At 29.3% G+C, this 21,740-nt stretch overlaps 1 protein-coding gene across 1 annotated transcript in view; it reads right to left on the bottom strand.

Annotated features, from left to right (window-relative positions):
* Nucleotides 1-4,661: 4,661 nt before the first annotated feature.
* LOC106680039 (heat shock-related 70 kDa protein 2) overlaps nt 4,662-21,740 on the bottom strand; it is a 30,829-nt gene continuing 13,750 nt past the window's right edge. The window contains exons 2-5 of the mRNA XM_014419497.2: nt 21,522-21,685; nt 17,017-17,240; nt 9,253-9,611; nt 4,662-6,055 (exon numbers count right to left, since the gene is read on the bottom strand). Coding sequence (XP_014274983.1) covers nt 4,682-6,055; nt 9,253-9,611; nt 17,017-17,233 — 1,950 coding nt within the window. The 5' untranslated portion in view covers nt 17,234-17,240; nt 21,522-21,685 and the 3' untranslated portion in view covers nt 4,662-4,681. The remainder of the gene's footprint in view (nt 6,056-9,252; nt 9,612-17,016; nt 17,241-21,521; nt 21,686-21,740) is intronic.

Raw genomic sequence — 21,740 nt, 5'->3', positions numbered from 1 at the left:
AAAACATACAGAAAAATACTCATCAGCCAATTCAGAAACTGCCCAGAATAGGAAATATATTTAATGAATTATATCGTCAATGGAGATTATATAAAAAGTAGTACAATAGAAATTAAAGTCAAATTTGATTGCGATTACTTTGGTTAAAATAGTAATTGTGATTTCTGACTAAGTTACTAATCAAAATTTTAATTTTATTTTCTAGTTTCAAATTATAACAATTGGAAAGTAATTGCAATTACTTTTTGACCATTTCTGATAGAGAGTTATGTCTCTTATACTACCTTTAACTATTGCTTATGGGTAATATATTATAATCAGGAAGTTGGACGACAATCCAACTCCATATAACCTCCCAGCCGAAACGGGAAACGCCGAACAATTGAAGTAGTAATAGAGGAGAAGGAGTAGGTATTGTCATCCGCCACCCTTTCCCACTAATTTGAGAACCCTAACTGTGGGGAAATTATAGAACATATTTTAAATTTGAAAATTTTAGAACAACATTATTCATTGTTCATTATTCATCGAGATTATTGTCCTCATAAGTTCTATAATAAACGCTATAGAGAGCAGCATGTTTTCAAAAATGTTTAGGAAAGGGGAAAAGTTCAGGAAATGTACCTCAGCACTCAGCTAAGTTGGGAAATCCGGTCAAACCATAGGGAAATTCCAGATTTTATCCCAACCATTAAGTTGTAGTACCAACTTACCTCTGTTAAACGACGTTAAGTTTTGAGATTCCTCGATTTTGAAAGGAATCAATACTTCTGTTTCTATGGACTTTGTTAGGGGAACAAACCATTAATTAGGTTGTTTACAGCAATACTAATGCTAATTACCGACGCAGTAAAGTGTTGTCAGATTTAATCTTCAGAAGGTATATGAATATGAGCACCCTCGAAATGCCTAAGGATGAAGCTCATACAATAGTAATAATGAATAAAAAATGTATTGGACCCTAAAATATAAACCGAGCATCTATTTCTATAGAACAAAATAACATAAATGAAATAACTTTTACAATATTATACCATAAAATAAAAGGAAGTCAAAGAAAAAAAATCTCCTAAAAGAATAAAAAACTTAATATAAAATTTAAAAAAAAAATAAAACTCGTTTGGGTACTCGTTTCATCTTTATTTTTATTCTTATACTCAGGAAAATTATTAATTATGAAAAAAATATTTATTAATTAAGAAAACTAGAATATAATTAGAATTTGACGGTTTGGCTCCAAGGCAGCGTATGGTGAAGATCGAAGATTGAATCTGTTTCACAATGGCGAACAGTAAACAACTCGATGTACGTTGGCATAATATAGAGCTTTCTACTTATACGTAATTGCAAATGGGCAGTGTTGGATATGGACTGGATACAGCAGCTATCAGCAGTAGACTGTTCAGAGTAATGTAGTCCGAGCATACAATACTAGTAGTAGTTCATATTTTCATAAAAAAATGACATTCGTTCAAATGTATTTAAAAATAAAAATGATTTAATTTCTTTTGGAATTATGGAAATAAAAGATAAAGTAAAAAAAAAAAAGCATATTTGACGCTAAAAGCGTTAACAGATAGTAAGATTAATATTAGCAGGACATGCTGAAAGGCATAAGTTGTTTAAGTAAATATCCCAGAGTAGAACTAAATAATAAATTGATAATAACAGGCCTGGAATTTTTTAACAATGAAAATATGCACAGAGCTGGAGCAGTGAAAACGAGAAAATATGAACAAGTTTTAGAGAAAATGAAACCACCGTGAACTCTTACCCTTCATAATTTTTATTGATGGATTGGCTCCAGAGGAAACTATTAAAACTTCAAAGGAATTTGTAGTTTATATTCAATCATTGTAGAAGAGAAGAAAAAACACCTGTGGTGCCGGAGACAACTAGCATCATAAAATATTAAGTAAATAAAATAGATCCGGACCGTTGTACGGATTCTGAGTAAGAAGATGTTTTCTTCAATGGGTGAGGAAGTAAGAAAATTAAAAAAAATAATAATAAAACTTACAGTTACCCGTAGGATCGATCCCAGTACAACTTAAGAGTGTTATGTACTTTTCTCTTTCAAAAAATTCCTCTGATATATGTGCAGGACGTTTACCCCTCAGTTCAGTTCTGATCATGTTCTAATGATTCCTTCTTCATCAGCCCATTTAAATTGATGATTACGTAGTTATTTTGGAAATATGAATAAAATTCTACTCTTTTAACTTTTTTCTTCCCTAGCCTCAAAACACACCTATGGGTAGAAACACATTTTCTGTCCTGGAAAATACGTCATTAAATGCAATAACTTTCCTACGCCTGTACGTTAGTGAACCTACAATGCACTGCGGACAGTTGTAATTGCATACTAGCCGGGCGCAAATTGAGTTGTAAAGGTTGGAATTGAGTGTCAGACCCAGGAGGGTTGAAAGCCTAACAGTATTATGTTTGTTAATCTAAAGCTCCAGGATTCCATTCTACGTATCAACTCATCTTAACAGTACCGTGTGTGATCAAACTTTTAGAGTTATCAAAAGAAAAAAACTTAAACTTAACAAAAAAATTATTGTTTTAGGTTATATGCATTCCGTGATTCGGCGCAATATAATTATAATTGCTTAATGTATCAGAATCATCGTAAATGCTTTATAAAAAGACAGCTATTGATAGGGCTCGAATTTTTATTTATTTAAAAATGACGAATATTTACATATGATATTTAACAGAAAGGTTGATTATTCATTAATAACCTGTATATATTAATACAATGCAATCCACAGCGATGTTGATCTTTGCTAATGTATGGTTTACTGACGTTAAATCTCGGAAAGATTCATAATATTATTATTTTCTATACTAGAGTATATCAGCAGATATAATGTATTAAATTATTTTTAATTAATAATTTAATGTTTATATTTAAAAAAGTAAACAAATAAATTCGGAAACAATGAGATTTTTTTTTACAATCATGTCGAAATAAAGATTTAATTGCAACTAGCTTTTTCCACATCTCATGAATTAATTGAATTATATTTTAAATTTGAATTAAAAGGGTTAAAACGCTCAATACTAAAAATCCTTTATTTTCATAAACATTTTCATCGTGAATGTACTCCAAATACTTGGTTTTAATCCTCAGTAAAATTGAATAGCCTGGAATTTCGATTATTTTATAAACAAAAAAAATATTTATTTATCCCCCAAAATCTTAAAATATTAATTTCAATAAACATTCCGATTCTAGTTTTAACAAACCATATTCTTGTTATACCTAAATCCCTTTCCGTGAATTTTACGAAAAATCTATCAACGGTTTCAGCGTTGTGATTAGTAATGATTCGATATAAATCACTAATTTTAATTTTTAAAAGATTACTGTAAAAGTGTTTTTAAAACTCAATGTGATATCTGAATCTGCCATGATATTGTAATCACTGTATCTAGTCAAAGCAGATTTATATCAATAGCGTAATCCACAAATGTTCCAGTGGAATATCTAATTGTTTTTTAGTCTGTTATTTTTATATTCTTTAATCCTATCTGCAAGATATTTGTTTTACATTTTTAAAATAATTTAGATGTTTATTTTATTAAATTGTCGGAAATTTATATCATAACAAAAATAAGGTATGCTTGCAGCACCTAATTTAGCAATTCACTTTCTTCTATCTTAAACATATTCTTCATCAAATCACAACTAGAAATTAATACTTTTTCCTTAGTCTAGAAAAAAATCACAGAAGACTACAATATTACTCCTAATATATATCAACATTAAAGTGTGCGTTAACGGACGGAAAAAAAAATAAGTTTACTGAAAAATTTAGAAGACGAAGTGACACTGAATTGAGGGAACTGTACTTAGTAAATATAATTCAGGATGTAGTATTGCAGTGAATAAGATGGGTGTGTAATGTTGTGGGACTTAGTAACAAATGGATTCTTAAAATGTTAATTAACTGAAGCATAGGTGGCAGGATTGCATGAAGGCTGACCTGATAGATTTGGGCTAGAACGGGTATCACTAGACGGATGCGTTATGAGATTGTTTGGTGGTACCGGCATCCATGGATAAACCTTTATTAGTGTCATTATTAATAATAAGGATGATAATGATTATAATAATACTTTGTATTAATAAATAACAGAAAATAATATTTCTTTTATTTTTAATAACCTAATTTAATTTTCGATTGAACCCTATTTAAGCGGTCAAATTAAGCCAGAGCGGAGAAGGATTTTTGAATCCATTACTACCAGAGATAGAAGAAAAAGATTTGATAAAAATTGAATAACAAAAAAAATTCTTAATTTTTAAGCTATTCTTGTAATTAGTTAAAATAAATATAAAATTATGAATCAGGGCAAGCCAAAGAACGAAACAACTAAACAAAACAAATCAAAATATAAAGAAAAATCACGACTGTGCTAATTGAAAGGTCAGCTGTCTGAAGTTAAATAGAATAGAAAGCTTTCTCCTCATCTTCGCCCACATGATCTTTCTTTAAGTTTTTTACTTACAATCCTGACTTCTTTGAATAAACATAGAAAGCCAAAAGTTAAAATATGTGTTTATCTATATAAATAATACATACGCATGAATTGTAAATGGATGCATATGGTGCCCTATCTTAAGACTAACTTACAAAAATTAAGACTGATGATTTTGTCATGGATTTTATTATTCTACTTCCTCTATCGTCGGCCCATCATCAGTGGCATTGCGGGTACGGCCAACTCCTCCTACGTTCGCAGGCCTTGGACCACCACCGCCAGCGCCCCCCATCATCAACTTGGTAGCTATAGGCTTGCAGACCGCCTCTGCCTCATTTAGCTTCTTTTCGTAGTCTTCTTTAGTAGCTGATTTGTTTGCCTCCAGCCACATTATCGTCTCGTTACACTTCCTGGAGACAATTTTCAGTTCTTCTTCGGAAACCAAACCGTTCTTTGCCGCTTCTTCGATGGAAGTTTTCATTCCGTAACAGTATGCTTCTAAACTGTTTCGACCAAATGCGGATTCTCTCAACTTATCATCCTCTGATTTGTACTTCTCAGCCTCATGAATCATACGATCTATATCTTTCTTGGACAACCTTCCTTTATCGTTAGTAATAGTAATAGCGTTACTTTTACCAGTAGATTTCTCTACCGCAGTAACATTCAAAATACCATTTGCATCAACATCGAAAGTGACCTCGATCTGCGGAACTCCACGAGGAGCTGGAGGAAATCCTTTCAATTCGAATATTCCAAGTAGATTATTGTCTTTCGTCATGGCCCTTTCTCCTTCGAAAACTTGTATTAATACACCTGGTTGATTGTCTGAATAAGTACTGAAAATTTGGGAATGTTTAGTGGGTATAGTAGAATTTCTACCAATAAGGTTTGTCATCACTCCCCCAGCCGTTTCTATACCCAATGAAAGCGGTGTGACATCTAATAGAAGAACGTCCTTAACTTCTTCCGAAGTATCGCCAACAATTATAGCTGCTTGTACAGCTGCACCATAGGCCACTGCTTCATCCGGATTTATAGATTTGTTAAGGTGTTTACCACTGAAAAATTCCATCAACAAACTTTGTATCTTTGGTATTCTGGTCGAACCCCCAACAAGTACAACCTCGTCAATTTTTTCTTTCGGTATTTTAGAATCCCGCAAGGCCTTTTCAACCGGAGCTATGGTAGCTCGGAATAAATCACTATTGAGTTCTTCGAACTTGGCTCTTGTGATGCTAGTGAAGAGATCAGTGCCGTCCATGAGGGAATCGATCTCTATGTTGGCCTGCGTGGCCGCGGACAGAGTACGTTTGGCTCTCTCGCAGGCCGTTAGGAGCCTTCTTATGGCCCGTTTATTTTCTCCAATGTCCTTCTTATATTTTCTTCTGAAATCTTCAATGAAGAACTGCACCATCCTGTTGTCGAAATCTTCTCCTCCAAGATGAGTGTCTCCAGCAGTAGATTTGACTTCGAAAACACCATCATCGATTGTAAGGACTGATACGTCGAATGTCCCACCGCCCAAATCAAAAATTAGTACGTTTACTTCACCAGATTTCTGAAGCATATAAAAATTAATTAATAATTGTACCTTAATTAAAGGAAGCCATGATAAATTAAAAAAGATGTGGATTCAAATCCCACCTGAGGCACTTAATATTTATTTATCGGCAATTCAGAGATATAAATTTTGACACTCCAAATCTGGTTAATATATTGATGTCTTATTGAATGAAGCTAGTAAATCATCTCTAAACCTCAGAAGACTAAGGGACAGAATCTTTTTTTAAAACATATGCTAACAATAATTAATGTAACAAGAAAATAGTAAATCTTTGTGCATTCATCCTAAGTAAGCCGTTTTGGCAGGAAAACAAGCTTACTCCATTAGCTTTTTTTTTTAAAACTTGTTTATCCATTCAAGTGTTTCCTGTAACCGGCTTTTTATTATATTTTCCTTTTAATTTATGTGTTGGTCTTATTCTCGTAAAATGTGTCTATTTGTTTGTTTTTGGTAAACTGATCTACTGCTGTGACTATGAATGATGGTCTGATCTCACATTGCCGTCTAATATTGAATTTGTTTAGTGAGTCACTGAAGAGGATCTAGGAGGGTGAATTCTGGAGAGCGAATTTGTTGATCGGGTGAATTAAAAAATTTTGAAATGGTGAAATTGGAGGAGCAGAAATGAGAAAGAAAAAAAGGAATGAATAGAAACATTTGTATTTGGTGTATAGACCGAAATTGATTGTAAAAGGAAACTGTGGGGAAAAAAATTGTTTATTATATCTCTTTATATCTTATTATACCATGTATGTGTAATTTATATATGTCCGATTACGGATTGATAAGTATATAAGTATGCTGTGTGAGATAGCAGCCTGATGTATTTAGGCAGCATAGATGAATAAAGTATTTCTCTCTGTAACATCAATCATTATGTAATGTATACTCAACTAAAAGACTTCCTCAATATAAATTACATTATGAAATGGTATGGCAAAAATTTAACATACAAATAGAAGTCTGTAAATATGCATTGTCTCATTCAATGATAGCCTCTGCTATGAAAGCCTTGCTTGTTGACAAATGGCCACAACATGTTCATATATACTCATATACCAAAGCTCAAGAATTAACGATACCATGGGCTTTGCGATTTATGTTCTTAAGTTCAGTTATTCCTCTCAGTAAAAATTACCCACTTATTCTTCATATGATACTACTGAATTATATGCTATCTTAGAAGCGCTCAAATACATCAGTCAATCCACAGAATGTGATTTTGTAGTTTTAACAGATTGTAGGATCGCATTATTATAATATAAAAAAACATATCAGTAATAACCAAATGGAAGTAATACAAAGCCCTTATCAAGCAATAAAATAAAATAATCAAATAATATTAAAACGGATTAAGGATTCCACGCACTGGAATTCCAGATAACGAGGCAGTTGATAAAATGGCTAAATTAGCCATTACAACAGGTCAACTGATGGACACTTGCCTTGGACAGTTGCCTAATACCAATTATTATAAAATGATTAAATTAAATTAGATAGAAAAATGGCAAGAACAATGACTGAGGAATCCCACCGAGCAGTTCTATAAAAATATGTTACCTCATATAATTCGAAACCGTGGTTCTCACACGAAAATATAGGGGAAGAATCATAAAAACTTAAATTATACTAAGGACAAATCATGGAATTCGCTATAACTCCCAGTACAAAATAGGCATAACTGAAACTTTCAATTGTAGTGGTGACAAGACCCTTAAACATATACTTAAATGTCCAGCAAACAAAAAACAATGAGAAATATTCTTTAAAGATCTAGATACAAAGTAACAGACTATGCAAAAATATATTACATCCATAAATATTTGAAATATATTAACAAAATGTAATAAAATGTATAAAAGATATAGTTATGGTATAGCAAGTTACTAAATCAGATATATTTAACTTAATAAATAATGACATTAACAAAGGGATTGGATAAAATGTACTACAGAGATTTCATAGAATATGTTAATTAATAAGTAAATTTGAATTGTATATATATTATTAACCAATCACTATCATTATTAACCCAGTTAATTATTTTAAAGTATCATCACTAGAATATGTTTCTAATTAATTTATATATTATTTTCTAGCATCAACTGACAGACAGATTTTGCTATGGTCTCACCTAATTGTTAATTTTTAAGTATAAATGAATTCCACTAAAATAATCATTCTCCTTTCATGCCCATTAACAAAATAAAAAATTTGTTTTACTGTTTTAAAAACGTTCACTAAGCAACCTATTACTTATAATTGTATCCTAATTTTGAAAAAGAACTAGTTTTATTTATTTAATTTTGGGGTTAATCTTTAAATTTAATATAAGAAATAACTAAAGACACAATTTTATAACTTTTTTTTTACACTTGTTGGAGTTAAAATTTTTTTTTACACTGTATTTTATTATACTACATATTAGTAAGATTTTATGCCAACTGGTGGAGAATTCAAAACAATCAGAATGAAGATTATTTCTCTCTTTGCATATAAAAAATGCCAAAAACTGAATAGTACTAAGAATATTGAACATATCAGTTTAAAGTAAAAATGATCAAGCGATGTTGAAAAAAATCAACATGGACCCGAGACTCCTGCCTTTTTATCTACACTTACTTTATAGATATCGTTCCTATTATATTTCTACTAGTCATAAAAAAAAAAAAAAGTTACCTACCTTAAAATACAGAGGCAACAATATTGGTCTCCTGACTATACCCTGGGACCCACCCCAGTTAGACAGCAGTATTACTTTGAAAACTTTTACTTATAATTATTTGTATTGAGCAACATTACAAATTTCGCTAAAAAGGAGAAATCACTTTTACCATTTACTAGATATAAAAACAGGAAATCCAGATTGTACGGTGCTTCATTCAATAAATAAGGAATTAAAAATAACCAAGAAAAATAAATAATTAAATGAAGGTGTGCATCAGTGAATCGATCATTTTAACATAAAATATTAAATGAAGAATGCTAATTACCAACTACAGCAATCGGCCACTTATTTCTTAACATATATTTTACTAGTTCAAGAAAAAAAAAAGGATTGTAAATTATTCAAAAACTGAATGAATTCCTGAATTTTCATTTTTCAATGATGATAAAATAATTAATAAGTTAATTATAATTTTACGAATCTCATAAAAATGGATTGAAAATTATAAAAATATTTTACTCACCCTCTTGTCGAGTCCATAAGCAACAGCTGCAGCAGTAGGTTCATTGATGATTCTGAGCACATTGAGACCGGCAATCGTACCAGCATCTTTTGTGGCTTGCCTCTGCGAGTCATTAAAATAGGCTGGGACAGTTACTACAGCATTGTTGACCTTTTTTCCTAAATAAGCCTCGGCTGTTTCTCTCATTTTCATGAGCACCATGGATGATATTTCTTCTGGAAAGAATTCTTTCTTCTCCCCTTTGTATTCAACAACTATTACAGGTTTTCCATCTTTACTACTTATGGAAAATGGCCATAACTTTTTGTCTGATTGAACAGAAGGGTCATCAAACCTCCGTCCTATCAGCCTTTTGGCATCTGTAAAAGTTTCATAAGTTTCTTTACTTTGTAATAGTTGAAAAGATAAAATGTACTAAACTAAGTCTGTAAATGGGTACTTATGCATATCAAGTTATCTCAACAATAATAAATACTATTTTCAACTAAAAAATTACAAGATAACTAAGGAGTTTAAATTCCTTTAATTTATTTATTATCATCATATCAATCTGTCTTTCAAAAAAAATTGATAAAGACTATTCTGTATAATTTACAAGACAACTTTGATGAAACAAATTTTATTTATTTGGTTGTATCTCTTGGAATATCCTTTTAGGGTAAGCCACACACAGGCAACATTAGTCAAGTAACTTTTTCATCACAAAAATTGAACATATTATTTCTTATGAGAACCTAAACACAGGCAATTATTTAGTTGTGAAAACTAAAAAAAATTCATAAAGGTTAAATTTTCCTTGACGCTCCATTGTTGCCTACAAAATAAAATGCATGCATTCATATCTGTCTCCCTTCACTGGTGATGAAAAAGGTGCACTTGATACTCAATTTTTGCTTGTGCATTTGCTTGCTTCATTGTGCTCACCAACGAACATAACCAACATGTCGTTAGACATCAAAATATAATAAATAGTAAATTGGCTTGCTATGGGTGTCATGCTGGGCCACTTGACAAAAATTGAATAAGAAAAAAAATGGTATAATTTGTTAAAAAAAGAAGTGTCCCCTTACTAATTTATTGTTTTGTTTTTTTTTAAATGAAATTCAGCCTCACTATTTGTAGAACTGAGGGATATAAACAACAAGAAATAAATATTTTTAAATAAAAGACAAAAAATGATAAGAACAAAGCTGGAAATTTTACTTAGTATCTAAATCTTGGCGGGATTCCTTGGATCTTTACTAACCTAATAATTTATTTTCCACATTCAAACAAGATTTATTTGTAATGACAATGGTATCACCTATTAGATAGTTTAAATTATCATTGGTCATCTAACGATTAAGTTGCTTAAGAGGTTGGAACATTCAACAAAGTAATAATAATACCCATGTCCCTGAACCAGGAATAGAGTTACTTTAATAGCAAGCTATCATCCAATAATTGCTAATAGAGCAAAACTCTAATTGTGGAGAATTAGAAATTTTCCAGACAAGTTATTAGTTATCACCTATTTCGAGATTGAACACATAACCATATAAAACATTCAAGACTTGAAAATTGAAGTTCCACAACCAAACCAATTACTGATCCATTTATTTCTTGTTTACTTAAAGTTTTTTTTTTAAAGTTTACTTAAAATAATTACTGATTCATTTATGGACAAATATTACAATCTACCATAGATTGGAGCAATAAGTAATAATAATACAATAGATCACATTCACACCAGAATATTTTTTTTTTAAAATATTTTTCATAAAAATATACATAAAAAAAAAGGAAAAAATAATCAAAATATGCACATAGATAAGTTAAATTACATCCATACTAATATATACAGCATTTACAAAATCAGCCTGAGAATCCCCAAACTCACTCCATCCCCCATACATGAGGGGTAGAGTAGGGCTCTTTGAGATCCCAGCCGTTTTCTCACTACTTCACTGCTACTGAGCCAGAGGAGGCTGAGTAAGTGCACTAAAGCCACAAAAACTCTGTACATGAGAGGAGAATCTAGCCATTTCCAGAACTCTAAATGTCAAATGTTAGTTTACTAGGAATATTTTCTAAAAATCCAAGTGGTTTGACCTGACAAATATAATTAATAAAAAATGCCGATAAGGAATATATTCAAAAGGCACAGAGGAATAGATCAGAGTCCATTTTTTTTCTATTTGAGCTACTAGCGCTACCTAATGGGGTTAAATGAAAACTCACTATATAGTTTTTCATTACTTTGTTAGAACAGATTGAAAGTGGCTCAACCAAAAATGTCTATCATCCAAAATTTAAATGGTTGGACCTGCAACATCTCAAAGCACAGCCCAACCAAAAGTATCACAACAAACTACACAACACAATAAACAATTTATCAACGACATATGTTAAAGAAAAAACCCTGAGGGTTTTTATGTAAGATTTAGCGCCTATCTTACAGAACACAACTCCAAGGAAACTTGTGCAAATAATTCAACAATTAAATGAAAATTTAATACCACATTTCTTTACTAATAATAGTCCAACTTCAAAGATTTTTTTTTCACAGATTTGAGTTATGAGTAAATTATTTTTAATTATCATCATAATTTTTTTTTACGGAATAAAAAGGGTTGCAATAGGTTAATATTCAAACCTTCATAGGTTAATATTTACAAAATACCATTGGATTCAAAGAACAAATTATTCCCAATGCTAGTCCAATTTAGATGATTTTAGTTTTCAATTATAGATAATTTCTTTGTCTTTCAAATAAGTGTTCAAAATCTTCCAGAAGAAGTATATTTTTTGAATTATTTGAAAACTGAATTTTTATTTTAGGTTTTAGAAATTTTTTTAATTTTTAAATCACCTAGAATCAGAATTTTATTTGTACCCAGTCTTATTGTACATCTATACCAAAAGGGGAACCATCATTAATAATACAGCCTGCTTTTATTATAGAGATAACATATCAAACATATGTTTATTTTTTTTTTCAATATTTGTAAATACAACTGAAATGAAATATCATTTAATCCGACTAAATAATTTAATGAATCCAAACACATGAAATAAAGAATGGTTTCTTGACAGCATTATTACTCAACTGGCCTGTTTTCCATTTATATTAATGTAAAATGGATATCCTTCAATAATCAGTCAGAATTAGCAATTTATTGAAAACAAAGAAGAAAACACATACAATTCAAATATTCTACAATAATCTTTAAATCATATTGATATTAAAAACTTCTTAAAGTAAGTTAATAATAATCAATAATTATACAACAGTGCTCAAAACAATTACATTTACAAGAGCAGTTGACCAAGAAATTGAACTGCTAATCTAATTGCTTACAACAAAGTATAGTAGGGAAAATGACTGACATATTTTAAATATGTATTTATGTATAGTTGACCGTAAACATTTAAATATAAGAAGATGGCCAGGGTTGTGGTAAAAAAAAAGAAAAGAACAAATAGTTTAGAATAGTTTTAAACTATTTGTTCTTTTCTTTTTTGGACCGCAACCCTGACGACCATCTTCTTATATCTATTTTAAATATGGTTCTAAGGAATCCTTGGTCAAACTCACCATCCTCAGAAAGAAAAAAAAGATAAATTTATAACATGCCCAGAATTTGTGTCATCCAAAAATAGCTGAAGTATACTAGCTCTGAAAAAATTGGATGCTCAAAAAAAAAAAAAATAATAAATAGAATAAAGCTGCCAAATGTACTTAGGATAGTATAGCTTTCTAAGCATTATCTATATTTTGGCCACTGAGTGCAAAAATAATGTAAGTTTCAATCCTGAAGATCTGAGAAATTCAAAACTTTAGGGGAACTTTTATAAGGTTTTTGTAAGAAATAACAGCTTTATCTGTCAAAACAAGTCAGCCTAAAGCATACCCAAATATTAAAAGCATTTGAAGTTAACAAAATCAGTAATTGATTAAATAATTATTTTTTATGAAAATTAATTTTGATTGAAAACAGAATGACTAACACCACTTTGATCTCAATAGCTCATTTTCAGGTTTGTTAATTTTTTTTTTTTTTTAGATAAATTTAATGCTGTTTGATAATGAAATCTTCCTGAGGAGCCGTTTTGAAATATATGAACATCATTAAAGATATGTTTCCACAAGCAAAAGCAATTCCGCTAAGCTATTCAACTAAAAATTGTGGCCAAAATTTGATGAAATTGATACTGAACCATTTTTATACTCATTCCCAACTTTCCTCAAACAATGGGCCAAATCAGACATGCTATTTTCGAAATATAGGTTTATTAAGAACAATATGTTAACACAAGCTTATGCGAAATTAGTGGAATTAATAAAATTGATAAGGTACATCTAGATAACAACTCATTTAATTCCTGAATATGTCATCAAAATCGGAACTATACTACCTTGGGTTGTGAGGAAGTAAATATTAAAAAATATAGAAACAATATGAATAAATTTTTAAAAAAATCTAAAAAGACCTAAACTATAAATATTAACAAATGGTATATTTTTATAAATATCAATAATTACTTTATTCATTAAGTATCGACATACGTTTGTTATGGTTTTATTACGATTACAGTTAAGATCGACATACATTTGACTTGAATCCCTAATTATCTAATCGAGTAATTGAAGCAATGAGGTTTCATTTTTTTGGATTATAAGATTAATGAACAGCAATTCTTCATGATTTCACTTAATGGAAGTATAAAACTATCACTACTTTCGACTTCACCTACTGTGTTCTAGAGTTGAACAAGCAAAAAGTAATTTATAGAATATAAATTATAATAATTAATAAAAAGGCAAAAGCTTTTTGGAATGTTTTATACTATCACATCCTACAAGAATGGATTATAAGTAAAATATCTACCCTAATACTAAGGGCCCAAACAATTGATGAAATGAAAATTGAAACAGAGAAAATGACTAATTAATATTAATAAAAATGATTTGTAATTTTTTAAATAAATCATATATCTGATAAATTTATTGAGGAAGGACAGCTGACCAGTAATGATAGTGTCCATAAACTCTACATGTTACAGTTTAACAATTAACGTTATAATATGTAACATAAAAAGTAGCAGCGGGAGGCCAACATTTTCAATAGGGTGATTAAAATGGGAGAAAATTGTCAGGTTATGAATGAATGAGTCACTAAAAAACTGAAATTAAGGTCACCAGGTTAGTTAAAGCTTTAAGGTGATGCTTTAGCATACCTACATACATATGTTAAAGCATTACCTTAATAACAATGAGTCAGAAGTGGGCCTGGGTACTTGAATCTGCCCAGGAAGGCTTAAAATTTATTTAGTGGGAAATTCACAAACCTATTCTTCAAGTTCTATTTAAAATACATGAGGATATGAATTACCTATAAACAACTAAAAAGCTATTAAAGAATGAACTAAAATATGTACCCCGCAGGGATACAAAAAAATAGCACAAATAGAAGCATAATATAAGTCTGATCTAAGGTCGGTCATTTCTACATCACTATTTTCAGCTCATCTCTCGCTTATTCCTATTTAATTGACATAAAGAGCCAAGAATGCCCATACTGAATTTTCCAAGCATTTGTGAAAATATTTTCATATTACTTTATTTGTGTCACTCTTGGAGAAACTGAAAAAATTAATTCTGCTTTACCAATTTTTTAGTCAAAAGTTAATCTAACCTTAGTTAAACCAAATCTCACTAATGCCCAGGCAACTAACTAAACATTGCCAACTCCCATAGAGATTCTAAATAAATTGGTTTGGGATTAATTTTTATTAACGTACTTTACTTAATCTTGAGACTATTTTAGAAAAGAATAAAACATACATTACGGTAAGTTTAGCCTAGAAGATAGAACAACTCTTAATTCAGTAATTTGAATGGATTTTCGACAAAACAAATTTACTACTTATTTTCATGAGATTCATGATTTATTCTAATCAGATACAAATCATGGTCCTGTTTCTTCCGTATAATTTATCTTACATGAGACTAAAGCTCACAACCATCCATAAATGTGAAAATAGGAACAACAAAAATATGCTTTCAAGATCTCCATTTTTTTTTTTTTTTTTTAACTTATTTTTAGGTTTCCTGAAAATATATAGGTAAAAAAAACCTAATTTCAAAACAAAATATTTTTTTTTTTTTATGATATCTTAACAAAAATTTCTTAGAAGATATTTTTCTAAAAAAATCTCCATTACAACTTATGAATTTCACTAAACCAATACATTTCTATTAAACCTTTATTTATTAATCAAAAAAGGAAAAACAAATAATGTGGATTTATTTTTCTAAAATAAATGTAAAAATACTACTAATTATTAATATAAATAAATTTAGAATTACTATTAAATAAACATTTATTAATAATAAATGAAGGTTATAATCATGGTACAACTATTCAGGCCTTAAATGACTTCCTGGTAGTTTTAAATTAGAAAAAATTAAACTTATATTTAAATTAGTATACCTGAAAATGCTTTGCTGTTTAAGCATTTAATTTATTTATAGACTAAATAAACACAATCGAAATATATAAATTAATTATTGTATTTGGTTGAAACTAATCATTTAGGTACACATTATTATTTATTTACTCAATATTCAAATATATAAAAGAAAGAAGCAGAATCTACAGGAAACCACCTTCTTCAATCTATGGAGAAGGGTCATTTTTTCATTTTTTGGACCATTTTATCCTCCAGAGAAATAAAAGTCGACCCCCCTTGGTCAGATCCGAACCTTGTTGCAGTTATGAGGGAGCCAAAGTTGGCATTCCAACTCCCTCTGTTAAATATAGTTCAGGTTATAGCAATGAGATGAATAAGATGGGCTTATAAGGTAGTAGAAGTTAGTGACGGATGGATCCCTAAAATGTTAATAAATATAATTAATAAATAAACATCCAAGGGGCAGACTTAAATGTAGAGCTGAGGATTGTGTTAAGAATGATTTAGTTGATTTTAGTTTGGAATGGTGTCATTGGATTTTCATGTAGAGAGTGATAATATCCTTAAGTCTTTATTATTATTTCATTTTTATTGAATAAAATTATAACTAACCCAAGTTTCATTTTATATATGCTCTCAACTCAATGAAATATATTTTGCTAACAAATATGTGAATGTGCATAAATTGCAATTTATGTTTGTAACTTATGTCCTCTTTCCATATGTATTTGTACTTATAATATCAGTTTATTTTTTTATAATTTGTATTTATTTATTTATTTATATATGTATATGTAACTAGGTTTATCGTATATAAATAAATAAATTAAGAAGCAGAAAAGGATGTATTAAGCTGGATAAATAATATTCTCTTAAAACTGTATTACAGAGAAATATTAAAGATGTCAGAATACCTAAATTATACAAACAAAGAGCACCCTCAAAAAAGATTATAACTAACATTACATCAAAATTTTCAGGGATAAAAAAAACCTTCTTACCTTTCAACCAATTAACAAATTTCCATTATGGTGCAAAAGAGCCTTTGATATGGATTAAGGATTGGTTATCAACACGTTTCTATATTTTGTTAAATTTTTCAGTTATAACCTTTTTATAGAGAGCCCAAATGTTTGTCTTAATTATACTTTCTATGTAGCGAATAACTTTCATATCATTGTAACCTTTTAAATTATAAACTGAATTAAAACATATAGGTATTGAGTAGAAATTACTAAAGATAGATGAAAACAAAAATGGTATTGTTTCTTCTGTAAACCAAATATAGAATAAAAATATATTATATACCAAAGACAGTATTGGCAGGATTCATAGCAGTTTGGTTTTTTGCAGCATCTCCAACAAGCCTCTCTGTCTCTGTGAAAGCAACATAACTTGGCGTAACTCGGTTTCCTTGATCATTTGCTATAATCTCAACACGTCCATTTTGGAAGAATCCTACGCATGAGTAAGTAGTACCTAGGTCAATTCCAACTGCTGGACCTTTTGTTCGAGCCTTTGCCATAGTTAAACTAAAAAATATATAGTATTAGTGATAAAAATTTATTTAAAATAATGTTTGGTACAATATTGATATGAAGACATCTTTTACACCTATTAAAGTCGCATTGAAAGAACTACAAATTCAAAGTTCAAATTTATTTGAAATCAAATAACATAACATCAATAGGAGTGCCATCAGTTAAAATGAAATATTAATCCTAGTTCTTAATGTTTCGATTATCATTTAATTTAGTAGTTAGTGATCAGTTAAAATTATAGCTGTTTTAATTTTCAATTAAAATTATTGTGGAAATATTTTTCTCATTTTTGCATTTATTACCCTCTCCACTTATTCAGTCTTCCTTAGCCTCAGCTATGGACAATTAGTTATTAAAGAAAATATAAGAATAGATATAACATTTATAAAAACAACAATATGATTTAGCTAATTTCAAATACAATTCTTAACAATTTTTCATTAATAAAGTATTTACAAATTATATAAAATCATAATGAACCAAAAACCTTCACATTGGATAGCATAATCAGTATCACACTCAACTGATATTTGCCTCAACTGAGAAACAAATTAAATTTTTGCTTTATAGAAGCTGACCGTACCTCAAAAGGTACTCTGTACCATGAGTTGAATAACATCTTATAGTATAAAATAAAATCCCACTGCTGGGGTTCAAACCTTGAACAAGGAATTGAAAGTATAATACTTAACACCCTTTGCTACCCTCTGCCATACATTCATCAGTACATACAAAAATAATTATTATACATTAAAAACTAAAGGAAAAATTGATAATTGTAATGTCCTTATAATAATAATAATAATAATTGTTAAGCTGAAAAACAAGTTTTTCTATCCATAATTATCTTACTAAGTATTCATAAATTTGTGTTTTAATGTTTCCTCTTTAATAAGTAAATGTGCCATCAAACAGTGTGGTTTAACAGAATTAAGAAAACTGTGGCATCCAGTTTTTCTCCTATACTCTCCAAATTATTTAAATAAGTCTCAATAATACTTATTATTATTATATCCTAAACTAATATTTTGTTCAATTCAAACATTATTTGAATATGCACATACACTCTCACAAAAACCTTCACATAAAAGGTTTAGTGGGTAAGTTCATATATAAAATAAATTAATCTATAACAAATAGTAATTCAGTAATCGTTACTTTTACTGAAAATTGGCATCCAGTTTTTCTCCTATACTCTCCAAATTATTTAAAGAAGTCTCAACAATACTTATTATTATTATATCCTAAACTAATATTTTGTTCAATTCAAACATTATTTGAATATGCACATACACTCTCACAAAAACCTTCACATAAAAGGTTTAGTGGGTATGTTCATATATAAAAATAATTTATCTATAACAAGTAGTAATTCAGTAATCATTACTTTTACTGAAAATTTAAGTTTCATTAAATCATTAATTGATTAAAATAAACACTTTTAATGTTTCCTTAGATGGTTAATGTAATCAACATACTCATATCACACATCTAGACAACTGCCTGAACGGAGAACACTAAAAACTGAAAGGACATTAATCTTCTATCACTAAAGGAAATTTATTGAAAAACTATGATTAAATGTATTGTATCATAATGCCAGAATAATTATAATATTAATGGTTAAAATATGATTTCTTGAAAAAAACAAAACAAAAAACTACTAAGTTAGAAAAAAAGAGTCCATTCATTTAACTGGTTTTGTCAAAAGAAGAATCATTTTATCAAAATAGGTGCATTGTGAATATTTATAACTAAAGACACTTTTTATTAGTGTATAATAATAATAGTTACACCATAACAAGGAGAAATTATAATAAATAATTATTTTATAATTAAATATTTTCTATCTATCTGTATTGCAGTTGATGTGGAGCAACAGATCATTGTTTGGGCTTATTATACATATTTCATTTAACAGGATAGTAGTTTCACAGTAGATCCCGTCATGGTTGTGTCATACAATATATACAGTTTGCTCCAATGACTGAAAACTGGAGGTTAGTTCACAGTCAAGGTGTATATATATGCCAGTTCTTTCACTGACATTACATCTACTATGAACAACCATGCTACAACTAGTGTGACTATTGACAATAAATGCTGTCATAACTGCAACAGTCATACAGTATATACCATGGCAGTGACTGTAATGATGAAATCTGCAACAGTTCATTGTTAAGACGTAAATTTCACAGGCGTTCTACAGACTATCAAAAATCTTATCAGAACTAATACAAAAGATTGTAATTACTGTTAGGACTACAACTATCATACAGCTTACACCATGGCAGTGGCTTCGACAATTGCAGCAATGGCTGAAAACTGATGCATAAAACCAATATTACACATCCAATATAGGCATTAAATGCTACTCTTGTACGCTAACAGAATGAAGTACTTGATTACTTTTAAAATACTCAAAGTACAATAATTATAAGTAAATATAGTAAATAGAAAGTACTTACAAGGTAAGAGCAGAATACCTTTTGTACTCATTAGTCATCGACTGAAGTACTAAAAACTCGAACAGAATGAATATTTAAGTAAAATACTCTGTACTCTATACTTCATACTCAGAGTATTTTTTGCCATTCTCTAAACTAAGATAATATAATATTTAGATGGGTGACAGGACTATATACAGGACACTGTCAGCTGAATAAGCATCTCTATAAAATGAGACTGACAGAGTCACCGATCGTATCTTATATTCTAAACTTTGTGAGAAGGTTGGTCCGTATGTGATATCAAGATTCTCAAAGGAATCTGACCTGTTTTGAACAGAGGAAAGGATGATGTACAATAGGCCCTTAGTGGCTGCGGTGAACTTTTACTGGGTTAAAAAAAAAAATTACATAAAATTTAGGACTCATATATTTGCAATAAATAAGGTCATGATACTTTTATAACCAAAATCCCATAATCCTTCATCATTCATATTTCAAGTGGATGAAAATTAAATTAACTTATTATAAAAATGGTTGATAATAAGCGCTTATTAGTGGACTAATTAATTATCATTAATAATAGTGATTGAGACTAAAACAAAATCCATACTTATGCCATATGAGAATCTGCAATAGATATAACTGGCAAAAGTATATATTAATCCACTGTAATAGTTTAGGTATAAATATATTTATTTTCTATTTCTTAAAAATTTCACAGTGATGAAATTATATAAGAACCAAGACAAATTTTAAAAATTAGATAGTGTATAAAATATTTTACAAAATAGAAAAGAAACAAACAGTATCATAAGGTGAAATTAAATAGTTTACAACATTTTTTAAAAGTAGGATGAATAAACCTACTAATATAATATATACCAGACAAACAAAAAGAAATTCCTACAGGATAAAAAGTTGCTAGAATGAGAAAAGTAAACAAATACAGAAAGGTGTAAAAAAAGTTTAAAAAGAAGCAGTTAAAAGTTTAATGGGCTATATCTACTCAAAAAATACTGATAAAAATTTTTAATGGCTTATTGAGCAATTTTAAAACAATCTTTCCAAATTACTTTTCAGTAAATCATCATAATAAACATCACATTAATGGTTCAGAGAAATAAATTTTGGAATAGATTAATTAATCAATGATATATTTCACACTCCTTGTTTTCTATTACATTATTTTAAACATAAATATTTATCCTAACAGATACCATTTTTACTGTACTTTCTATTTCATTCAAATAGTTTAATGAAGCGGCTTTTTTTTTTTTTTTTTTTATTTTATTTAAAACTTCAAGAGAATTCACAAAAAGTAGTAACAAAATGATTATTATATTGTCATTATAAAAATTGTAGGTTGTATATCATTGAATGGTGGAGTAATAGAAAATTAAATTCAGAAATAAATAAGAAAAGTACAGCCAAGCCAATTTATTTGATTCCAGGATTGTTAGAAACAATAAAATTCAACAAAATTGAAGTTAATGAAACACAAAATATTGTATAGCCCCTAAATACACAAGCAGAGGTAATGTTAAAACTAGGATTTGAGAAATACTGCTGATATTGCTTCATAAATAGTACAAGATCTCGATGCATTCTGTCCATTTTCAGACAAAATGTCTTTTGATTTGGACAAAATACAAACTTCAAAGTCTATTAATTCAGTAAATAGTATAATTCAGAAATAATATGAACTAAAGTATTTCAAATTTAGAATTCTTGCCGAAAATAATTTATGATTCCAGGGTGATATGAATTTTGATCTGCTCCTCTAACGTAAAATTTTATAATATTTAAATTAATAGATGTTTACTTTTTTCATAGACTTCAGTCAGATGATGTTGCTTGGGGAAATATATTGATTATCAAGATTGTAAATTTGATGCATTCTGTCTGGGTCCGTGTTCATTTCAATCATCATCCCTTTTCGACATTTCAAGTGATAGACACATGATGAGAGCCATTCATGCCACTGATCTGAAAAATAAATTACCCAAACTTATTATGTAACCATATTAGTGAAATTTCGAAA

Source organism: Halyomorpha halys, unplaced genomic scaffold (genome assembly GCF_000696795.3).
Source record: "Halyomorpha halys isolate HHAL.00 unplaced genomic scaffold, Hhal_1.1 Scaffold239.1, whole genome shotgun sequence".
In the NCBI taxonomy this organism is placed as follows: domain Eukaryota; kingdom Metazoa; phylum Arthropoda; class Insecta; order Hemiptera; family Pentatomidae; genus Halyomorpha; species Halyomorpha halys.
Note: the sequence above shows the minus strand (reverse complement) of the source record. Positions and strands in the feature narration are given on the sequence as shown.